Raw genomic sequence first — 21,891 nt, 5'->3', positions numbered from 1 at the left:
ATAGCCTCGGATAAATGCTGGGATGTGTTAAAAGATTTGTGAATGATGGTTTCTGTGTGATTCTAAGAGTCACTACAGTGACAAGTAAAGACATTATAACAGATTTAATGCAGTGGTTCTCAAAGCAAGGTCCACAGACCACAGCATCAGCATCACTGAGAACTTGTTAGAAACACAAAATCTCAGGCTCCACCCCAGACCTACTGAACCGGGAAACTCTGGGAGTTGGCCTGGTAATCTGTTTTCACATGTGCTCGGGGTGACTGTGGTGCATGCTCAAGTTTCAGACCCCTGGACTAAGTGTTGTAAGAGCAAAGTGCAATGCCTCTGCCCAGTGAGTGTCAGGTCCTCGTCACATACACTCAGAAACCCTTTGTATTTGTCCAACACTTTAGCATTTATAAAACATTTACATGCACAGTATATTTTTTAATCCTCTCAACAACCTTGTAAAGTAGGCATTTTCTCCATTTTTCAGAGGAGAAAATTAAGGCTCAGAGAAGCTTACTAGCTTGACCAAGGGCACCCAAACTCTGCTCCCTCCAAGTTCAATCCTCTTTCCACTGTTTTATGTGAACTTGCCTTGTGCAGGAGCTCTTTCTTAGATATAAAAGCAACAGGCAGATTTCACCAGCTGCTGCCTGCTTAGCTTTGGAATTAGACCCAATATTTCTGGGGCAAGTGATCTTAAGGCAAAGTTTGGGGGCAGTTCAAAGACACTACTTGCTTTTCAAAAGGATGATAAAAAGTACACTTTAGCACTGTAAGGGAAACACTGAAGAATGTCCTAGTCCTGGGTCAAAGTTATTTCTGATATCCAGACAGAAAACAAAAGCAGAATTCACTGGTTCAAGGGCACTGAGCCTCCTCGTTGTGACTGCTCAACCCCACACCTCCCACGGCCCTCTCTTAGCCCAAATTCTCTCCAGGGAAATAAGGCTCTCCCCCAGACAGCCTGCTATGGTCTTCACGAGTCTTCATAGTTGAAGACTCATTCCTTTGAGTTAAGGAATTTATTAATTACTAAATTAGTAATTATTGTTAAAATGCAAATGCCCAGAAAGGGATATGATGATCATTATTAACTAAGAACACGTCAGAGTGGATCATAATAATAAAGCTTTATAATATAAATGCTGTCTCTTGGGGTTGTATAGTGTACAACCTTCAAAACCATACATGGCAGCCCTGGATCAAATCTTTTTTTTTTAATCTAACAACTAGCAGTAAGCATTGTCCCTCACCCTACTGCAAGGAGCACAGCATAGACATAGGGAAGTGAAGTCCCAAACATAGATTCTGCTTTTGAAGGGAGTAGCAGAAGCAATCAGACAGCTGAGGCCTCTGGATGAGGGAGTCTGATTCTAGATATGGAGACGCTAGACCAAAGAAGAGAGTAGACCTATTTGTGGGGTGAGTCTGCCCCTGCTTCATGCAGCCTGAAGAACCCCTGGTGAACTAAACTGAAGTGAACTAAAGCCACTTATATCCTGCACTTAACTTTGTAAACTGGGATCCCCTAAGGAGGCTGGTACCCCAGCCTCCAGACAGCAGATGTAGGGATGCTGACAGATGTCTCTATGGGCAGGACAGGAGCAGACTTGGCTGGTGGGCTCCACAAACATCTCCCTTATTCCTTGGGGTCACTCACCAATCTCCGCAGCAATGGCCTGTAGTTTTTCCAGTGTCCGGCTGATAAGCACGACATTGAGTCCCTGTCTTGCTAACTGAGGGTAGGGACGGGAAAACCAAAAAGGAGATGATAAGCAGACAGGGAAGGCTTGTTACATTAAAGGTGAGTTGGAGCATCACCCAGTTGGTCACAGTGTGATGTGCTTGCTTCTCCTGAGTTTAAATATGCAGAATGTGATAAAGGTTTCTGGGCTATGAGTAAAACAGCCACACTGGGCCAGACTAAATGTAACATAACAGTAGTTTATTTGCATGTGTTTATTACGTGCCAGGAACTATTATTCTAAGTGCTTTTTTGTACAGATCCACAATCTGAATGCCCTCCTATCTAAAGCACCTATGATCAGATGTGTGGTGGAATTCAGAATTTGGAGGATGTTATACTATAATTTATGTAACAGGGTCTAGAGTAGTATCCCATAATAAAAAACAATATTTCTGCAGCGACTTGTGAGCTGCCTCCTAGTCACAAGAACGTTCTTCCTGTGGTTCTCTTCACTTGGGCACAGTCATGGGCCTGAGCCCTTTCTTTCTGTTTTCTGGCTCCCAACAGGACAGAAAATGGAATAGGAAACTGGAGGGTAAACAGATGCTTCCCTGAGATCAGAAGGAACTCTCTTCAGATTGGACACTGCTTCGACTCATGGGGGCTGAGCGACAGTGTGCAGAAGTGGTGTGCTTGAGCATAGCATAGGAGACAGGTAAACGCAGTGTGCTGGCTGGTCATGGACAGGCCCAGACTCCTCATACCTAAAAATGCTACAGGTGAGAAAAGATAGAGCTTTGCCTGAAGACAAGTGGAAAAACCAATGTTCATTTAAACAGAGACAGACAACATTTGAGTTAGTGACAAAGGGCCCAGTTAATTGAAATCCTTCTCTATGGTTTTAATTAAATGAAACTGTTATATTTTTAAATTGTGGTAAAATACACATGACATAAAATTTACCTATATGGAATGTTTCACAATCATGGAATGTTTCACAATTTGTGTGTCATCCTCGCACAGGGCCCGTGCTAATCTTCTCTGTTTTGCTTCAGTTTTAGTGTATATGCTGCCAAAACAAGCACTATGCCAGATTTTAACAAGGAGTTATATTATAGAAAACACATAAGAAGCTGAATTGAAGACTTTACTCTATGGTCTCCAATAGCCAATATTCAAACCTGTGGTATCAGAATCATTCAGGAAGACATCAAAAATAAACACCAATTCCCACCACAACCATCCAATTAAGAATCTCTGGAGTTGAAGCCTCAGCATTTACATCTTTTTCTATTTTGATTTATTAAATTATACTATTAAATACACAAGCACATTCTCACTGTAAAAGGTGTCACTAAGCCACCCCCACGGTTCCATTTCCCCACCACCGCTAGGCTCCCGCTGTCTTTAGTTTGGTGTTGATCCTCCTTTCTAACTTTCTCTCTGCATCTACATGCATCTATAAGTACATACAGAAATAGAAGTTTGTTCTGTGGGATTTCTTTCTTTTCACACTTTATAAATGGCATTATAAGCTTGTCTTTTTAACTTAATGATGTGTCTTATCTCTAAGTATTGTATCTATTTCTACGTCAGTCCACGCTGAGCCACATTTTTATTGCTTCATAGTTCACTTTTGGGTGAGCATTTAAGTTGTTTTGAAGTTTTCCTATTACCAATATTGCTACAGTGAAAACCCTTCAATACTGCTCTTTGTATATACAAGTGAGTTAATTCCTAGAGTAGATAGCCAAGGAGAAGTGGAAATGCTGTGTTAAAAGGTACATGCTTTTTAAATTTTCACAGTATTGGCCAAATATCCTCCCTTAAAACTGTACCATCAAAAATACAGTTTCTACTTCTCCACACTCTGGCCCATATTTTATATTAGCAAATTTTTCAACCTAAAAGTCAAGAAATTACATCACTTTACTGTTTTGCTTTGCACTTTTCCAACTATCAGTGGGACTGAATTTTTTTTGTATGTTTATATGTGAATTACCAGCATATACCCTTTTTATTAAATTTTTTGTTGAAGTATAGTTGATTTACAACATTGTGCTAATTTCTGCTTTACAGCAAAGTGATTCAGTTATACATATATAAATTCTTTTTTATATTCTTTTCCATTATGGTTTATCATAGAATATTTTGTTCATTTGTTTTTTGTTTTTCTCTTTTTGTGACTGGTTTATTTCACTAAGCATAATGTCCTCAAGGTTCATCCACGTTGTAACATGTGTCAGAATGTCCTTCCTTTTCAAGGCTGAATAATACTGCATTGTATGCATACACCACATTTTGTTTATTCATCCATCATCAATGAACCTTTAAGTGCATCTTCTGTTTTTAATTTTCCCAGTTTGTTTATTTTTTTTTTAATTTTTATTGGAGTATAGTTGATTTACAATGTTGTGTTAGTTTCTGCTGTACAGCAAGTGAATCAGTTATACATGTACATATATATATCCACTATTTTTTTAGATTCTTTTTCCATATAGGTCATTACAGAGTATTGAGTAGAGTTCCCTGTGCTATACAGTAGGTCGTTATTAGTTATCTATCTTATATATAGTAATGTGTGTATGTCAATCCCAATCTCCCAGTTTATCCCTTCCTACCCTCCTTTCTCCCCTGGTAGCCGTAAGTTTGTTTTCTACATCTGTGACTCTATTTCTGTTTTGTAAATAAGTCCATTCATACCATTTTTTTTAGATTCCACATATAAGCAATATCATATGATATTTGTCTTTCTCTGTCAGACTTACTTCACTCAGTATGACAATCTCTAGGCCCATCCATGTTGCTGCAAATGGCACTATTTCATTCTTTTTTATGGTTGAGTAATATTCCATTGCATATATGCCCATTGACAGAGGAATGGATAAAGAAGACATGGTACATATCATAGAATATTGAATATAGTTCTCTGTACTATACAGCAGGACCTTGTTTATCCATTCTGTATATAAAAGCATACATCTGCTAACCCCAACCTCCCAATCCATCCCTCCCCTAACCCCCTCCCCCTTGGCAACCACAGGTCTGTTCTCTACATCTGTGATTCTGTTTCTGTTTCATAGATAAGTTCATTGTGTCATATTTTAGATTCCACATACAAGTGATATTGTATGATATTTGTTGTTTTCTGACTTACTTCACTTAGTATGTTGCAACTCTACTCACATCCATGTTGCTGCAAATGGCATTATTTTGTTCTTTTTTATGGCTGTGTAGTATTCCATTGTATATATGTACCACACCTTCTTTATCCTTCATCTGTCGATGGACATTCAGGTTGTTTCCATGTCTTGGCTATTGTGAATAGTGCTGCTATGAACATAGAGGTACATGTATCTCTCTGAATTATAGTTTTGTCTGGATATAACTAAAATATACCCGTTGCCCATTCTCCTGTTGAGTTGTCATTTTCTTATAAGTTTGTAGGAGCTTTATTTTTACATATTCTTGGTATTAATTATTTGCCTACTATATATGCAGTAATTATTTTCTCCTTTGATTATGGTGCCCTTTCCATACATTACATAATATTAATTTTAATGTTACCAAGTTTGTGAATATTTTCCTTATTTTTTTTAGAATTTCCTTTATGATTTTCCCTAAATTCAAGGATATAAATACATTTTCCTGTAACCCTTGTAGTTTGTTTATTTTTGTTATTGTTGCTTATTTTTGAGAATAGTGTGAGGTTGAAATCATCTAGCATTATTTTTTTCAAAATGGGTGGCTCATTGTCTTGGCAACATTTTTCTATTTGTCCATCTTTTCCTGATGTGAAATGCTTATGCCAAATTCTCATATGTACGTGGATCTGTCTCTAATCTATCTGTTCAGTTCCACTGGCCTATTTGTTAACTTCTGTGCCAGTGCCACTTCTGATAATCTTATAATAGGCTTTGATATCTGGTGTCTCATAGAGGAAGTCCCTATGATTTATTATTTTCTTTCAAAATGTTCTTGTGTTATCTTCTTAGTTTAATTTTCCAAGTAAATGATAAGATTATATTTTTCAACGTTTTATATTGAAATTAGAGATATTTAAAGGGAAAGTTGCATCTTTGCAGTAATCAGTTATCTCATCTGTAATATGCTATTTATTCAGATCTTATGCATTCTTCTAAAACTTTTAGAAGTTTCTTCATGTAAATCTTGGACATTTCTTGTTAGTTTGCATTAGTTGGGATAACTTAAGCTGCTGTAACAAATAACTCCGAAATTTCAGTGGCTTCACGCAATGAAGTCTGTTTTTTGTCTTATATAAGACTCTATTCCACATAGTCCTTCAGGACCCACAGCTGAGAAAGGCATTGCCACCTTCAACACTAGGTTTCTAAGATTGCCCTGGCTGTTGATATCCAGCCAGTGTAAGGCTCTAAAGAGGGTAGAGAAGATATATCCCCTCCCTCAACCACCTTGACCAAGAAATGACACACATCATTTCTGCCTGATTTCATTGGTAAAATATCACATAGCCCCAGCTATACATAAGGGAATCTGGGAAGTTCCCTGGCTGGATAGCCACTTACCAGCTAAAACTTTATACAGTGGAAGAATAGGGATTTGGGGGGAAACTTAGCTGTTCCTGCCACCAATATCCTATGTTTATCTGTTGCCATTGTGAATTAAATTACTATGGATAACTAAATTGGGTCAATTTATATAATGGAATACTATACAGTACTGAAAATGAATGAACCATGTTCTATACACATCAGCATGGATGAATTTCAAAAGCACAATATTGATCAGTACAAAGCAGATTACAGAAGACATATGAATCAATTTACATTAAGTTCAAAACAAGTGATGCAACCAAATGTTGTTGAGGGATACACGCATGTGTAACAACTTTTTTTAAAGTAAGGAAATTATTAACACAACATTCATGATAGTGCTTACATCTGTGGGAGTGAGGAGGGGAAACACAAACGCATGACATACGTGCCTATATGACAAACTTCAAGGAAGCTGGTGATGCCCTATTTCTTAAGCTTGGTGATAAGAGACACTTTACTCATTTTAATTTTTTTTGTAACCGCACTTAGATATTATGTACACTCTTGTTTGGTACATCTCTCTCTCTCTCTCTCTCTCACACACACACACACACACACACACACACACACACACACACAACATGACATACTACAATGAATTTAGGATACTCAAAGCCTGGTTCAGAAAGTATAGGGTTTAAGTCAAGACACACAGGAACAAAGCAATGAATCCAAGGAAACATAAAAATAATTAAAAGCTACTGCTTTCATTTAAGGGAAGATGAAAGAGAATAAGCTTAGAGTGCAGCTGGAGTAATTTAGACTAGAGTAATTTAGACTTTAGGAAGAAGAATTTCCTTGCTGAAATGGCATAAGACACCATCATATATTGACAGTAAATGTATGATAATATTCAAGAATAGAGCAAAGCAGTTGGTTTTTCTTGGGTTGTGCTAAGCCAAGGGATTTTAATCCAAGGGGCAACACTGTGCCATTACCTGTAACTGCCAGGAGCACTGTCTTGAGAAGCATTCTAACTGCCTTGTCTGTCACACTGGAGATTGCAGCATCCATACCATCCCAGACCTTGGGGGTGGCACTAGAATTGCCCAGATATGGAGAAATTAAAACAGACAATCTGTAGTCATATATTTTGCTTCTAGCATTCTGTGGGCATTAATAGCCAAGAATGCATGTTTATATATATTAAAGTGATGAAAAGTAAGTTTTATAATGTTTAAATATATATGTATATAAATATTAAAATTTATAGTAATATAAGATGGGTTAAAATTGGTTCAATCATATAGAGGACAATCTGGCAATGGTACCCAGTATTTAAATGCACATACCCATTGAGCCAGCAATCTTACTGATAGGGATGTATGCTTGGATATGTGTAAGTTTATCTTCAAGGGTGTGTCTTGAAACATTATTTGTAACTACAAAAACAAAAAGCAACCCTAGTGCCCATCCCTAAGAGGCCGATAAAAGAGACATAGTACATCCCTGGGATAGGATAACCCTGAAACCATTAAAAAGAATGAAGTCCATCTGTATGCCTTTGCTGTGGCAAGATCTCCATATTACATTATTTAATGAACAAAGCAAAGTTTAGAAGAGGGTTTATGGTTATGTGAAGCAGGATCCCATTTGTGCTCATGTGGGCAAAAACTAAACATACAGGTGTAAATTCTGCTAGGAGACTATAAATTCCTCTCCTTCTTCCTGGGCATGTGACTAGATGACACTCCTGGCCTTTCTTGCCCTATGTCTGGCCACAGGACTGAGTGCTGTCAGTGGGCTGCAGGACACAGACGTGTTTATGACCCAGCTCCAACCTTGAAGAATAGCGCAAAGGCTTATAAGATAGACAAGAAGCAAGACAGAAGGAACTGGACAGAGCCACCCATTAATCAGGAAAGTCTCTGGATTGTTACGCTGAAGTTACTCTGTACTATCAACATCCATGTCAACATGTAAGTATGAATATAGCCATGGTTTTCCTTTACCTTTTCTGAAAGGAATCTCAAGACATTGTGAACACTGGTGACCTTTACAGAGAAGGGCCAGGTAAGGGCAGGGGTGAGGGAGGAGAGGCCTTTATTTCCCTTTGTATGCTTTTCTGTGCTGCTTGAGTTTTCTAATTTTATGCCTGTATTATTTTATCTTTAACAGGAATTATCTGGGCAAAGAGATGATGGCCTTTTTGCTCTTTTCTTCCTTACACTTCTTTGAATTAAAAATGTATACATAAATATCATTAGCCATCAGGGAAGTGCAAATTAAAACCCCAATGAGATATTACTACACAGCTCTCAGAATGGCTAAAATAAAACATAGCAACACCAAATGCTGGTGAAGATGTGGAGAAAATGGACCACACATACAGTGCTGGTGAGAATGGTACAAACAATCTGGGAAACAGTTTAGCAGTTTCTTAAAAAACTAAACATGCAACTATCATACCAGCCAGCAACTGCACTTCTGAGCATTTATTCCAGAAAAAATAATCTTACATTCACACAAAACTTATATACAAATGTTTATAGAAGCTTTATAAATATTGCCCAAAACTGGAAACAATATGCTGTAATAAACCATAATGGAAAAGAATATAAAAATAATATATATATATGTATAACTGAATCATTTTGCTGAACAGCAGAAAGTAACGCAACACTGTAAATCAACTATATGTCAAGAAAGAAATAATGAAAGAAAGAAGGAGGGAAGGAAGGAAGGAAGGGAGGGAGGGAGTAAAGAAGGAAGGAGGGGGTGGGAGTGTTTATAAAACGGCCACACAAGGGATCCTTGCAGTGATGGAAATGTTCTATATCTTGACTGTATGTATGTTGATATCCTGAGTGTGATGTTGTAGAATAGCTTTGCAAGATTGGGTAAAGGGTACATGGGATCTCTCTGTATTCTTTCTTACAACTGCATATGAATCTATAATTATCTCAAAATTAAAAGTAAAATTTTTAAAAAAAGCTAAAGGAAGCTAAATAAATACAAGAAAATTAGGTAACAGTGCCTTTTTTTTTTTAAATATTACTTTATTTATTTATTTATTTTTATTTTATGGCTGTGTTGGGTCTTCGTTTCTGTGTGAGGGTTTTCTCTAGTTGCGGCAAGTGGGGGCCACTCTTCATCGTGGTGCGCGGGCTTCTCACCATCGTGGCCTCTCTTGTTGCAGAGCACAGGCTCCAGACGCGCAGGCTTAGCAATTGTGGCTCACGGGCCTAGTTGCTCGGCGGCATGTGGGATCTTCCCAGACCAGGGCTCGAACCCGTGTCCCCTGCATTGGCAGGCAGATTTCCAACCACTGCGCCATCAGGGAAGCCCCGGTAACAGTGCTTTTTAAAAGAGAATTGGGGATGTGAAGTGAGTAGATGCTGTACGGGGCTGTATGGTGCTTAGCTGGGGCTGAGATGAGCTGGGAGGCCAGAGGGGCTGGTGCTGATTGGGGCCAGCTGGGCTGCTTTTTGTACAGACCAGAGCAGCTGCACATGCTCTTAAGGACTGGGCAGAGCTGACTAGAACCCTGAATGGCTGGAACCCTGGGAGGCATTAAATATTATGTCTTTCTCTGACCTAAGCCTATTTGGTTGTTCATAATCACTAGGTTTTCTTGTTGCCTCCAGTAATTAGAGATAAATTTGGCTACAGATCTCCTCCCCAACAACCAGCCAGCAGATGGTATGTTATAAAATTCAAACAAGACTCAGACCAAATCCTACCAACAGAAACATTCATTAGTAAGCTGGCATCAAAATAGTCATGAACCTATTCTTATACCTCAGTGGAGTCCCAGCTCTCTGTCCCTTAGGCACTCTGTGAAGGCTCATCCCAGGTAGATATGACAATATTCTGGGGGCAGGGTGCAGTCAAACTTCTAGCAGGGTCAGGTGACAGAATCCTCCACTATCAGCAGGACATGGGGCCAAATCAGTTCAAGGCCAAGAACACCACTCTGTCATGCTAACAGATATTACATCCTTGTTCATAGGAGGGCAGAAGTGCCTGTACAATATTTCTAGCTAATCCACATATCTTGGAAGGCACTTCCTCAGGAAAATTATTTATAACATCTCTTAGGCTAAGGGGCAAACCCTCTAATGAAAGTTAAGTTAGCTAAGGCACAGATATTGATGAACTCTAATTTAGCATCTTTAAAAATTAACTAAAACCTGGATTTAGCCAAGGTCCTGGCAAAAACAGCACACTCAAATTGGGTAACTAGAAGAGAGTTTAATAAAAGAATGATTTACAAAGTGTGACTAATGTGTAGAGAACCCACGAGACTCTGGAGCTACTAAGGGCAGAGCTGTTGTCACCTGTGAACCTGAAACGGTTGGGGGATGAACAGTTACCAGAACCAGAGGGTGGAGAGGGCTGCCTGACAGAGCTGTGGCCTTCAGCAGAGGGATACAGCCAGCCCACAGGGAGAGAGCAGAAAGGAACCCAACCTCACACTCCTCTCTCTCTCTTACCTGTTGCCAGTGTCCCCCAACCCCCACCAAACCCCACTGAAATCAGAAGCCATCTGAGGCCCTTGGTGCACGGCAGCCTCCTAGGGCACACAGCAGGGCAAAGAAGGGCAGAGGGTGAATCCCGAGGGCAAGTAGAAGAAACTCAACACACACCATCTCTTGGTGTGGTGGTGTATTCCATTCCTAGGTAATCTACGCAAGAGAAATGGAGGGACTTCCCTGGTAGCACAGTGGTTAAGAATCTGCCTGCCAATGCAGGGGACATGGGTTCGAGCCCTGGTCTGGGAAGATCCCACATGCCGTGGAGCAACTAAGCCCGTGCAACACAACTACTGAGCCCGTGTGCCACAACTACTGAAGCCCGTGAGCCTAGAGCCCGTGCTCCCCAACAAGAGAAGCCACAGCAATGAGAAGCCTGCGCACAACAAAGAGTAGCCCCTGCTTGCCGCAACTAGAGAAAGCCCGCGCACAGCAACGAAGACCCGATGCAGCCAAAAAAAAAAAGAGAAATGGAAACATATGTCCATGAAAAAAAGCACATAAGAATGTTCACAGCAGCATATTACATAGCCGAAAAATGGGAACAACCCAAACATTCATCAGCTAGTAAATGAATAAACAAATTGTGGTATATCCATATGATGGAATATTATTCTGCAATAAAAATGAGAGAATCACGGACACATGCTACAACATGGATGAACCTCAAAAATCCTGGGCTAAATGAAGGAAGTCAGGCACAAAAGACTACATATTGTGTGGTGGCATTCATATGAAATGTTCAGAAAAGATTAGTGGCAGCCTAGGACTAGGGATGGGAATGGGGGATTAACTGTGACCAGTTGTGAGTGATCTCATTAGGATCTTATTAGGATGATGGAAATGTGCTAAAACTGGATGGTGGCGATGGTGAACACCTTGGTTAATTTACTAAAAATCATTGTACCATACACTTAAAACAGGTGAATTTTATGGTACGTGAATTATATCTCAAGAAGCTGTTTAAAATAAAAAACTGATTCACGTGCGTATCATATTATGCATGCTGAAGTATTTTAAAGTAAATTATATTCAGTCTAACAGCTGATCTTCAGCCATAAAGTATTATAACAAGTCCCACCCTTGGCCTGGAACCTATATAGTGAGGTTTCACTTTGTAAAAAGACAATCAATCAATATCTAGACATATATAGAATGTAATTAGGGGTGATGCTCTACATCTGTTGTTCCTTTAAATAGTTGATTTTCTAGTATATTTTTAAATGACATACAAAGAAGTTTACTCAGACATTTTGGCTGGAACACAGCTATGGAAAAGAAACAAGCCACAGAAAATGTCTCAAAGACTTTTGTGTCAATTTTGACTGACCTTAGGTAAAGAAAGCTTCATTCAGACCAGACTGAGCAAAGGAGAAGGTGGGAAGCAGGTTCCCTAAGAGAAACTCATCTTCAGCTGGGCCTGTATCACACTTTCCTCTGAAAAACAGCCACCACGGAAAAACTAAACCAAGAAGAGTGAACCCCAAGGTAAACTATGGACTCTGGGTGATAATGACATGCCAGTGTATGTTCACTGTAGCAAACTTCCCACTCTGGGGTGTGTGTGCAGACAGGGGTATATGGGAACTCGCTGTACCTTCTGCAAGATTTTGTGGTCAGTCTAAAACTGCTCTAAAAAATAAAGTCTATCTTAAAACTTTAAAAATAAATAGAAAATTAAAAGATAAAAAAATAAGAACTGTCCCATTTTAAGGCCAGTGATATCATGAAGTCTTCTCTTTCTCTCCTGGAAAATTCCCCACACCGACCTCCAGCCCTCATTTTCAGTCTGGGAATCTATCAAAGGATGGCTAAAGAATTAAGCACCTTCGTCTCACAATTCACTTCATCAGCCTCCCGAGGGGGAGATTGTCCATTAAATGGAAAACAATTTGCATTTTCAACACAAAGGATGCTCTCTGCCTTGTGTGCTTCCAGCCTCTCCTGAATTGTGCCATTTCTCTCAAGAGCCATAGACTTTTTAAAGGTTCCATGGGAAGTGGTCTGAGCCAGGAGGGGGGCACGGAGAACACTTGGATGTCTGGGCCAGCATGTTCCCTTTGCCCTTTTGAGCAGGGCTCAATCTTCTTTCTAGAATGTCCAGGCTGACAGCCTCCATACGTGGGTTTTGCCACCACCCCCCTTCAGGGAGTTAAGCCCCAGAAGCATGCCCTCTCCCAGAATTCCCTGCCAGGCACTGTGCTAAAGAAGAATGGCTGCTGCTGTGATGAATAGACCATTTTCCTCCTGCTGTGTGTTAGGGCCTAGGTCAAGGAAGGTACTTGTTGCTGCTAATCTATAACAGGTGGTGGGAATGCCAGGGAAGACAGGGCTTCTTCTGTGTGGCAGTAGATAAAAGAAAGGGCTTGAATTCAGGTGCCAAAGGAATGGAAATGGTGTGAAATACAGAGTGAAGCAGAGGCTTCAGAGGCATGAAGAGCAGGCCCATTCTTGTCCTTCCTCCTCCAGCCCATCCCTCTCCACAATTTTTTTCACCTGATTCCAATAATGCTTGAAATTCCTCTAAAAGGAGGCAAAGTCACTATTGCCACTCTAAATACAAATACAGATTAGGTTAAAATGTAATATAGAATAGGCTACTGGAAAGTTGGAGTAAAAGTCCCTATTTCTACCATGAAATGCAAATAAAACATGCAACCTGGACATAATACATAAAATAAATATAAGAAGACTCCAAAAGATAATGAGAAGATCAGCTATGGGCCTTGAGACCTGAGGAAACTGGTGGTGAGTTTCCTGGGTTTTCTTTTTGCCTCATATATCCCAGACTTATTGCTGGAGAAGCTGGATATTCAGAAATACCAACAGTGCAGACATAAAAAGTCCCAATAAAAGCCTGCTCTCTCTAACCAAAGAACCAAAAAATGGCAGCCTAGCAAGGCAGAAAACTTTAGACAATAACTGTTGTACTCCAAACAACTCAAAAAAAAATCTATGTTCCTTTTGCCACCCCTGCCTCCAAAGGCTGAGTGGGGAGCTGACACTTCCACTCTGGTGAGGCTGAGTCCTAACAAGGACTCCAACCCCCTGCCAGGTTGGCATCAGAGAAGGATGAGCAGGGAGCTGGGACTTTCATTCCAGCCACCCCACCCTCCATGTCAGCAGAAGCCTGAACATCCACTTCCACCTGACAGTGCCAGAGCACCCCTTCTGCTCTCTCCCCTCTTCCTTCCCCTGGGATGACGACAGAGGAAGCCTAGTGGAGATTCAGGATTTATACCATCACCACAATGATAGTGAGACTACCTCCTCCATGTACTGCTTGTGGGGAGCAGTAAGGATGCATTCTTGCCCCAAAAATCCAGAGTGGCTTATGAGAAGCCAGAACTCCTACACCCATCCAGCAGTAACAAGGAGGCAGCACCCCCCAAAGGAGGCCAAGTGGAAAACCTGGGCTTCTACCCCACCTGGTAGGAAAAAGCACCCCCTCCTCCCCCTGTTGAAGCAATGTCAGTACAGACCTAAACCAGAAGATTTAAATATGATTCAGAGTCTCATAACATAAAATCAAAAATGTCCAAGATTCAATTAAAAAAAAAACCTCATCACACCAAGAATAAGGAAGATCTCAATTTGAGTAAGATAAAAACAATGGACAAATGCTAACATCAAGATGACACAGATGTTAGAATTATCTGACTAGAATTTTAAAGCAGCTATTATAAAAATGCTTCAGAGAGCAATCACAAACACAATTAAAACAAATGAAAAATAGGACATTTCAGCAAAGAAATAGTAGATATAAAGAAAAATGAAATGGAAATTTTAGAACTGAAAAATACAGAAAGTGAAATTAAAAACTCAACAGATGGGCTCAATAGCAGAATGGAGAGACCAAGGAAAGAATCCATGAACTTAAAGGTAAAACAACAGGAATTACCCAATCTAAACAGAGAAAAAATGCACTGAAAAAAAAATGAACAGCATCTCAGAGACCCACTAGACTATAAGAAAGGTCTTACATTTGTGTCATTAGAGTCCCAGAAGAAGAGAAGAGGGCTAGGCAGCTAGACAGAAAGAATATTTGAAGAAAGAATGAATGAAAAATTTCCAAATTTGTGAAAAGGTATAAACCTACAGATTCAAGAGACTGAGTGAATCTTAAACAAGATAAACCCAAAGAAACCCACACCAAGAAACATAACTAAACTCCTGAAAACTGAACACAAAGAAAAACATCTTGAAAGCAATGAAAGAGAAACAACACCTTACCTATAGGGGAAAATGATTTGAATAACATCAGACTCATCAGAAATCATAGAGGCCAGAAGGAAGGGCACAACATTTTTCAAATGCTGAAAGGAAAGGATTGTCAACTATAAATCCTATATTCAGCAAAATTATCCTTCAGGAATGAAGGGGAAATGTAGACAGTCTCTGATGAAGGAAAACAAAGAGAATTTGTCACCCGCAGAGCTACTGTAAAAGAACAACTAAAGGAACTTCTCTAAACAGACAGGAAATAACAGAAGAAAAAATCTTGGAACATCAGGGAAGAAGAAAGAACAATAGAAAGAGTAAAAATATGGGTAAGTACAACACATTTTCTTTCTCGAAAAGAAAAAAAAAAGCAATATATGGGAAAGAAAACACAGATTAAATATGCAATAATAATAGTGGCTAAACTTGGAGGGCTTACTCTATGCAAAGCATTTTGCCCACCTCATCCCCGTTTAACTTTTACAAAAGCCCAGATGGAATTATCATCACCTCCAGTTTATTGATGTGGAAATTCTGCAGTGAGCATATTGGAGGCAGAGTTTGAACAGACAGACATCTGATCCATTCCTAACCTCGAATTCTTAACCATTACAATCCACAGCATTCCAGACTCTGAACTGCTTTCCTTGAAGCAGCAATTAGCAGGGAAACAAGAACAGGCTCTCTGGGAGAGAGGGAATCCTGCATGAAAGAAAGGTAGGGATCCCAGAAAATTGTTTAACACAGCCTTAGAAAAGAACAAAAGGAAACAAAGAATAAGATTCTACAAGAAGAAGAGCAAAACAAGAATTAGTCTAGAAGAGAAACAGAATTTAGAATTTGAAGGTTCTTGGGAGACATCTTTTGTGCTCATAAAGACCTGGAAGCCCAGAAAGGATGTGTAACTTGTCCAAAATCTGCAGACAGTTAGTGTCTGAATGAGGACTGGAACCCATAGCTCCTGACCCCCAGGCCATTGCTTTTGGAAAGAGTAAGGAAATGAATTGCTAAGGAGAATCCGCACATGGGTCTCCTCTAAGAAGAAAGAAAAGTGTCTGAGTCTTAAGATATCAAGGGGGCCACAGGTATATCAGGTCAGCATGAATTTGAGGAAAGAATCTGGAAAATCATAAAGAAATAACCTGAGTTCTCCAGAGAACTGAGAGGTAAGGCCTTGGATCTTGTGGATGAAAGATAAGACCCTTTCCAGAAAACTGGTCTAAGGTGAAAAAACAGTTATATAAGAGGTGATATAGTTTTAACACAAATAGCTAGAAAAGCTTTCCTTCTGATTTGGGGTACGGAAGATACAAGGCTTTGGAAGGGTTGGCACATGGTCTCTCCAACCTCAACACTCAAATATAACCACTCGTCTACTGAGTGTTGGGCACTACTGATCATCAGAAAGTTGCTATATACAAATTAGGATAAGAGCAAAGACGAACTCTTTAGCTGGAAGAAAAAAACAAAAACAAAAACAGAGTTGAAGCAGAATGTCAGTACCAAAGAAATTATCTTCAGAGCATGGAGGATGGGGGGTAGACCCAAAAGACAAGCACTAGGAGCTTTTAAGTGGTATGGTTCAGCTCTGTTAACTAAAAAGAAAACCAAAAGTTTCTATCAGGTACCTCCAATATACCTTGCAATGTTCATTTCACAGAAGATGGTTTGACCTCTCTCATGACACAGGCCTTTAGGAACAAGAAAACACATGAGTACTACACTATTGTTGAATGTAGTTTTCATAATTGAAGTGCTTTTCATTACGTTTTTAAGGTGTTGATTTTTAACAGCCATCCTCATAATTTCTAGGATTCTATTTCTTCTATTGTATTTTACATGGTTCTAGAGGTTAGTATAATAGGCACAAGGAAGAAAGAAAATATATAGGAATTCCAGGAAACAATACTTCATTAGTGAAAATGTCAAACTTGTAATAATACTAATAATAATGGCATACAAAACTACATATGCTGTAAACACATTTTTAGAAAAACGTAACTACCTACTGTCTATCTATCTATCTATCTGTCTATCTATCTATCTATCTGTCTACAGAGAAACAAAAAGCCTGGAAGGAAACACTCAAGGACTCTAATCACACTCCAGTGACTCTCAGCCCTATCAGATTCTCTCTTTATATTATATTTTTTAATGCCCATTAATCTTCTTGAAGTGAAAGTTTTATATATATATATATATCCTACCTACACAAATGATTTTTAAATCAACATATGCCCTAGCTATAATGTAAAGGGTAAATAAAAGGAAAGTAGTTTATAATTTTTTTATTGCTTTAGGTATATAAATGCTTATGGTACAATTACCCTAGAAAATAATAGTGCCCCCATAAATTCCTAAAACAACTCCTAAGGGGAGATACTGCCACCTTTGAATATCATTGTTTTTTTTTTTTATAAGGTAGCCAGGTGATGAGATTATGATTTTTAAATTTCCTTTTTTATAGAAAATAGTTTCCTTCATAAGGGAATGTCCATTGCTTTTATAATCAGAAAACTAGTGTTTGGGGTGGGAGTCATGTGACTATGATGTGTTTAATAAAAGGGGAGGAGAAAGTCTCCAAGGACACAGCTTACCTCGAATGAATACGCTTTCCCAATCCCATCTCCTGCTCCAGTGATCACTGCAAAAAGCAGAAATGGTTTTAAAGGATAGAATTAATCTTTAAACCCCTTTCTCGCTGGCTATATGTTATTGCAGGCCTACTCTCTAGGACACAATATTCCAAAGCACCGCCCTTCTGCTCTCCAGCCCTACTCCGCTCAACTGTGAAGTTTCCAGCCTTGACTCCCTTCACTAAATGTTCAAAATGAAGCTTTTTTTTCTTTTTTTGGATGGGGTTGTGGGGGAAGGGTTGGTGAGGCTATGAAAAACATGCTCCAAAATGAAACAAAGAACATTAGCCAGGGAACATTTTATTCAGACCCCATAAGGGTTTAGACATTTCTAAGCCTGAATTCATCAAGGACAAGCAGTGTACGCTATTATCTCTCTACCCACACACCCAATTATCACTGTAAGGACATTTCAAGGTTCCTACTGAAAGTTGAGTTCTCCCCACTTCCTATCCTCACTCTCACAGGACAGCAGCAGTCAAAGCCCATTGAAGATAGAGAACTTAACAAAGACGAAAATACAGAAATACAAAAAGAGGATGCAATGACATGAAGGAACCTAAAGAACTTGTGCTCACTGGATCTATTGATTAATAGATAACAATGAGATGGGCCTTCTAGTCCTTTTATAGCCAACAGCACATACATATTTAATGACTGAGCTCTAGGGTAAACTTCATTCGTGTGAATGTCACAATTTCAAAACACAGTACAATTCAGTATATACATATCTGCAGTTTACCTTTGCACCAACAATCGGAGGCTATGCTTTCCAAAAGTGTGTACAAAAGCTATGTATACATTTAGTTTACTTGAGAGGGAGAGCAGACCAAGCTGAAAAAGCTTCAGGCAGCACACTGGCAGAAGCACCCTCATTTTAATAATTACCAGTGATTTTATTTGTTTATTTGGGTACTTTTAAGTGACTCCACGTATATGACTTGTTTTACTCTGTAGAAGTACTCTGCTCAGGGTTGTTGTCTTCTGCCTTACCTTCCCCTCCATTACAGGCATCCTCAAAATCACCCCGTACAAGGCCTGAACTATAGTCAAGATAACGTCAATAAGTGGCTGGTACCTACTGAGTGTTTACTTTCGGCCGTGCACTATATTTTTGGGTTTTGTTTTTAGTCACTTAGACCTTATTATTTAAAAGTTAAATTACACAGCGTGAGATGGACAGGAGGGAGAAGAGGGGAGGAAGCTGGCTCCTGAGGTTCTTGGCCACCTCCATCCCCTCCTCGGTGCATAGCAAAGTCTTCAGTGCTGTCTCTGCCCCAGTGTCCAGATCAGGCCTCGGAACACAGCTTCCAAGCCAGAAATGAGGTTCTGGCTCTGACACCCCAGAGCACCAGGGCTCCCACTAGCAGCTTCTTCATGGCGGGTGGTGGGAATGTGAAGGCATCAGTTTGTCTAGGTGAGGGTGACAGATGAGGCCACTGGAATTCAGGGAGAAAGTGGAATAGGCATTGTAGGTCCAACAAAGCTCTTCCTGGTCCGGCTTACAGAAATGCAGAAGGAGCATGTGGATGGGCAACCCCACAGCCACCATCTCATCTGATATTCAAAACAAGCCTATAATTCAGGGAACATCATTTTCCTTAGTTTATATTTGAGGAAGCTAAGGGAGAGAAAGTTCTTAACCCAATCAAGGCCACACTGCTAAAAATGATGACTACAGGATTTGAACCCAGGCTCTGACTTTGGGGTCACAAATCTATAAAGAATATCAGTGATGGGACTTCCCTGGTGGTGCAGTGGTTAAGAATCCACCTACCAATGCAGGGGACACGGGTTCGAGCCCTGGTCTGGGAAGATCCCACATGCCGCGGAGCAACTGAGCCCGTGCACCACAACTACTGAGTCCACGTGCCGCAACAACTGAGGCCCGCATGCCTGGAGCCTGTGCTCCGCAATAAGAGAAGTCACCACAATAAGAAGACCGCGCACCGCAACGAAGAGTAGCCCCCACTCGCAGCAACTAGAGAAAGCCTGCACGCAACAAGAAAGACCCAACGTAGCCAAAAAAAAAAAAAAAGAATACCAGTGACAAAATTAGGAAATCAACCACATATGACCACATATGCACTTCTTTTAGAACGTGTGTTCTCAGAAGGGCTTTGCTGTACACTGATGGGCAGAGTTCTAAGCCCCTCAGAGCACAGGCATTTGAATCTGTGTGATGTAGAGTATTTGGATCCAGAACACTCAAGTTCAAACTGCTTAGCAAGTTCACTGGAGACATCATACTGCCCTGAGAGGGAGTGCTCACACACACATATTCTCTCTCTCTCTCTCCAGATTAACAAGCAACAATTAAAAACGCATTTTTTCATGCCAAACAATTTTCATATAGTAATTTTTTTAGCTTTGGCAAATAAGGATACAGGATGCCTAGTTAAACTTGAATTTCAGGTAAACAACAAATAATTTTTTCGTATAAGAATGTCCACATAATATTTGGGGTGTCATATACTAAAAAATTATTCTTTATTTATCTGAAGTTCAAATATAACTGAGTATCCTGTATTTTATCTGGAAGCCCCATAAGGTTGTTTACAATCTTTCCTATTTAACCTAGCATTGTATTTCTAAAGCCACATAAATTCTTTTTTTTTTTAAATCATTGGATTTCTTGGTGCCCAACTGTAGTGTAAAACCTGACAGTTGGGTTTTTGTTTTTGTTTTTTTCTTTTTTGTAATGCAAGTGCCTGACTTTGATTGCCAATGAGGCATCAACTTCAAAGAGGCATCAACTTTAAAGATGGTGATTTCTAATAAAAGCTATGCTGGCCACACGATCATGTAAAGAGCCAGGCCACCTCCCCCAAATGAGGTTCCTTTGTTTTAAAAATCTTGATTGATTTCAATAACTGACCATTTGGACCACTTGTTTTTTTCTCTTCCTGTGCTTTAAATTCCTGCTCTTATGTTTTAAATGCACCATTAAAGAGTGAGCATGTGAAACCCTAGGCCCCCACCCCAGAATAAAATAAAAGAAGAACTCCAGGCGCATTCACTCTCTCTCTCTCTTTGCACCCATGACCTTGCTATGTGGCACCAGGTGTCCTACATAATTTCCAGGTCCTGTAAGTAATAAACCTTTTTTTTTTTTTTTTAAGTTTCCTGATGGTTATTGCTGAAAGCCATCTTGCAATCACAGTAAGAACCACAAGGGCCAGCCTGACCACAATATTGGTTATTGATAGACTGATACCAGTACATAACACCAACTTTGAAATGCAAACTTAGCATTTCATTCAAGGACATGCTGAAACCATAGCCTCACGTCCTTCACCTTAAACTCAGTATGGAGCTGAAATTCTGTATGGAAGTTCCAGGAGCTAAATCCCATTGGGAGGCAGCAATTAATCAATCTACTTGGGACGCAAACCAGACCCAGATTCCATATATAACCATTTAAAAAACATGTCTCCACAGAGATCTTTATTGCCTTGATTTTGTATTACCCTCACTTCTTGAAAGGGCTCAGAGAAATTTTTTTTAATAAAATGAATTTAAATTATTGGATTTCAGAATGTTGAAACACCCTTTAAGAAAATGGAAGCACCCTGGGCTTTTGAAAATCTGGAGAAGAGGATACATAATTTTCTGCAGCATCTATTATTTGTATCATCAGAAACTCCAAAAATAAGAAAACCCAACTAGTGAGAATGAGAGGAGAAGCACACAGGCAAGGACTGAGTCACATTGTTCCCTAATTATCCTCCTGATGCCCCACATCTCATTTCTCAGACAATCCTAATTTCATTCGTGCTTTCCAGCCTCCCAAATTAAAATAACCCAAAGGAATTACATCTTTGCTCTCAAAAGGAAAAGATGCAATATATCTTTTGAAACCTAAGTGATAATAAGCAAGAACAACAAAAAAACAAGAGATGGAAAACTTTCTTTACCTGCCCACTGTCCCATTGACTTCAAGAAAGACCTTGGTGAAACTTTCCAGAAGTGCAGGAAAATACATTTGGAGAATCTCACACATTTCATCAGGTGGACCAGGCACACCAGCAGCCCTACAAAAATGAAGAACTGTTCCAGAACCTCCCCCATGATGGCTCCGCAGCAGATGTTGTTTTGGACCTGGTTGGGGCCCTCACAGCCTCCAGGGACGAGCGTGACTGCTCTGAAGGAGTGTCAGTCAGTCCCCTTCTGGAGTCACTGGACACATTCCAACGCGTCACTGTGTCGAGGCATTCAGATTGGAGTAACTTCTTTACACAATCCTCTGATTCACAGGCTTCAGAATAAAATATTCTTCCTAATATCTTTATAGCACTGTTGGG

At 39.8% G+C, this 21,891-nt stretch overlaps 1 protein-coding gene and 1 non-coding gene across 2 annotated transcripts in view; both read right to left on the bottom strand.

Annotated features, from left to right (window-relative positions):
* The window catches only part of HSD17B3 (hydroxysteroid 17-beta dehydrogenase 3), a 46,278-nt gene extending 24,620 nt beyond the window's left edge, over window positions 1-21,658 (bottom strand). Inside the window, exons 1-3 of the mRNA XM_007176980.2 lie at window positions 21,505-21,658; window positions 17,549-17,595; window positions 1,652-1,727 (exon numbers count right to left, since the gene is read on the bottom strand). Of these exons, the coding sequence (XP_007177042.2) occupies window positions 1,652-1,727; window positions 17,549-17,595; window positions 21,505-21,658 (277 nt within the window). The remainder of the gene's footprint in view (window positions 1-1,651; window positions 1,728-17,548; window positions 17,596-21,504) is intronic.
* LOC114237025 (U6 spliceosomal RNA) lies at window positions 2,658-2,763 on the bottom strand. Its single transcript, XR_003622829.2, has one exon. It is a non-coding gene; the product is annotated as a U6 spliceosomal RNA (small nuclear RNA).
* Window positions 21,659-21,891: the final 233 nt, after the last annotated feature.

Source organism: Balaenoptera acutorostrata, chromosome 6 (genome assembly GCF_949987535.1).
Source record: "Balaenoptera acutorostrata chromosome 6, mBalAcu1.1, whole genome shotgun sequence".
NCBI lineage: Eukaryota > Metazoa > Chordata > Mammalia > Artiodactyla > Balaenopteridae > Balaenoptera > Balaenoptera acutorostrata.
This window is presented reverse-complemented; position numbering and strand designations above follow the sequence as displayed.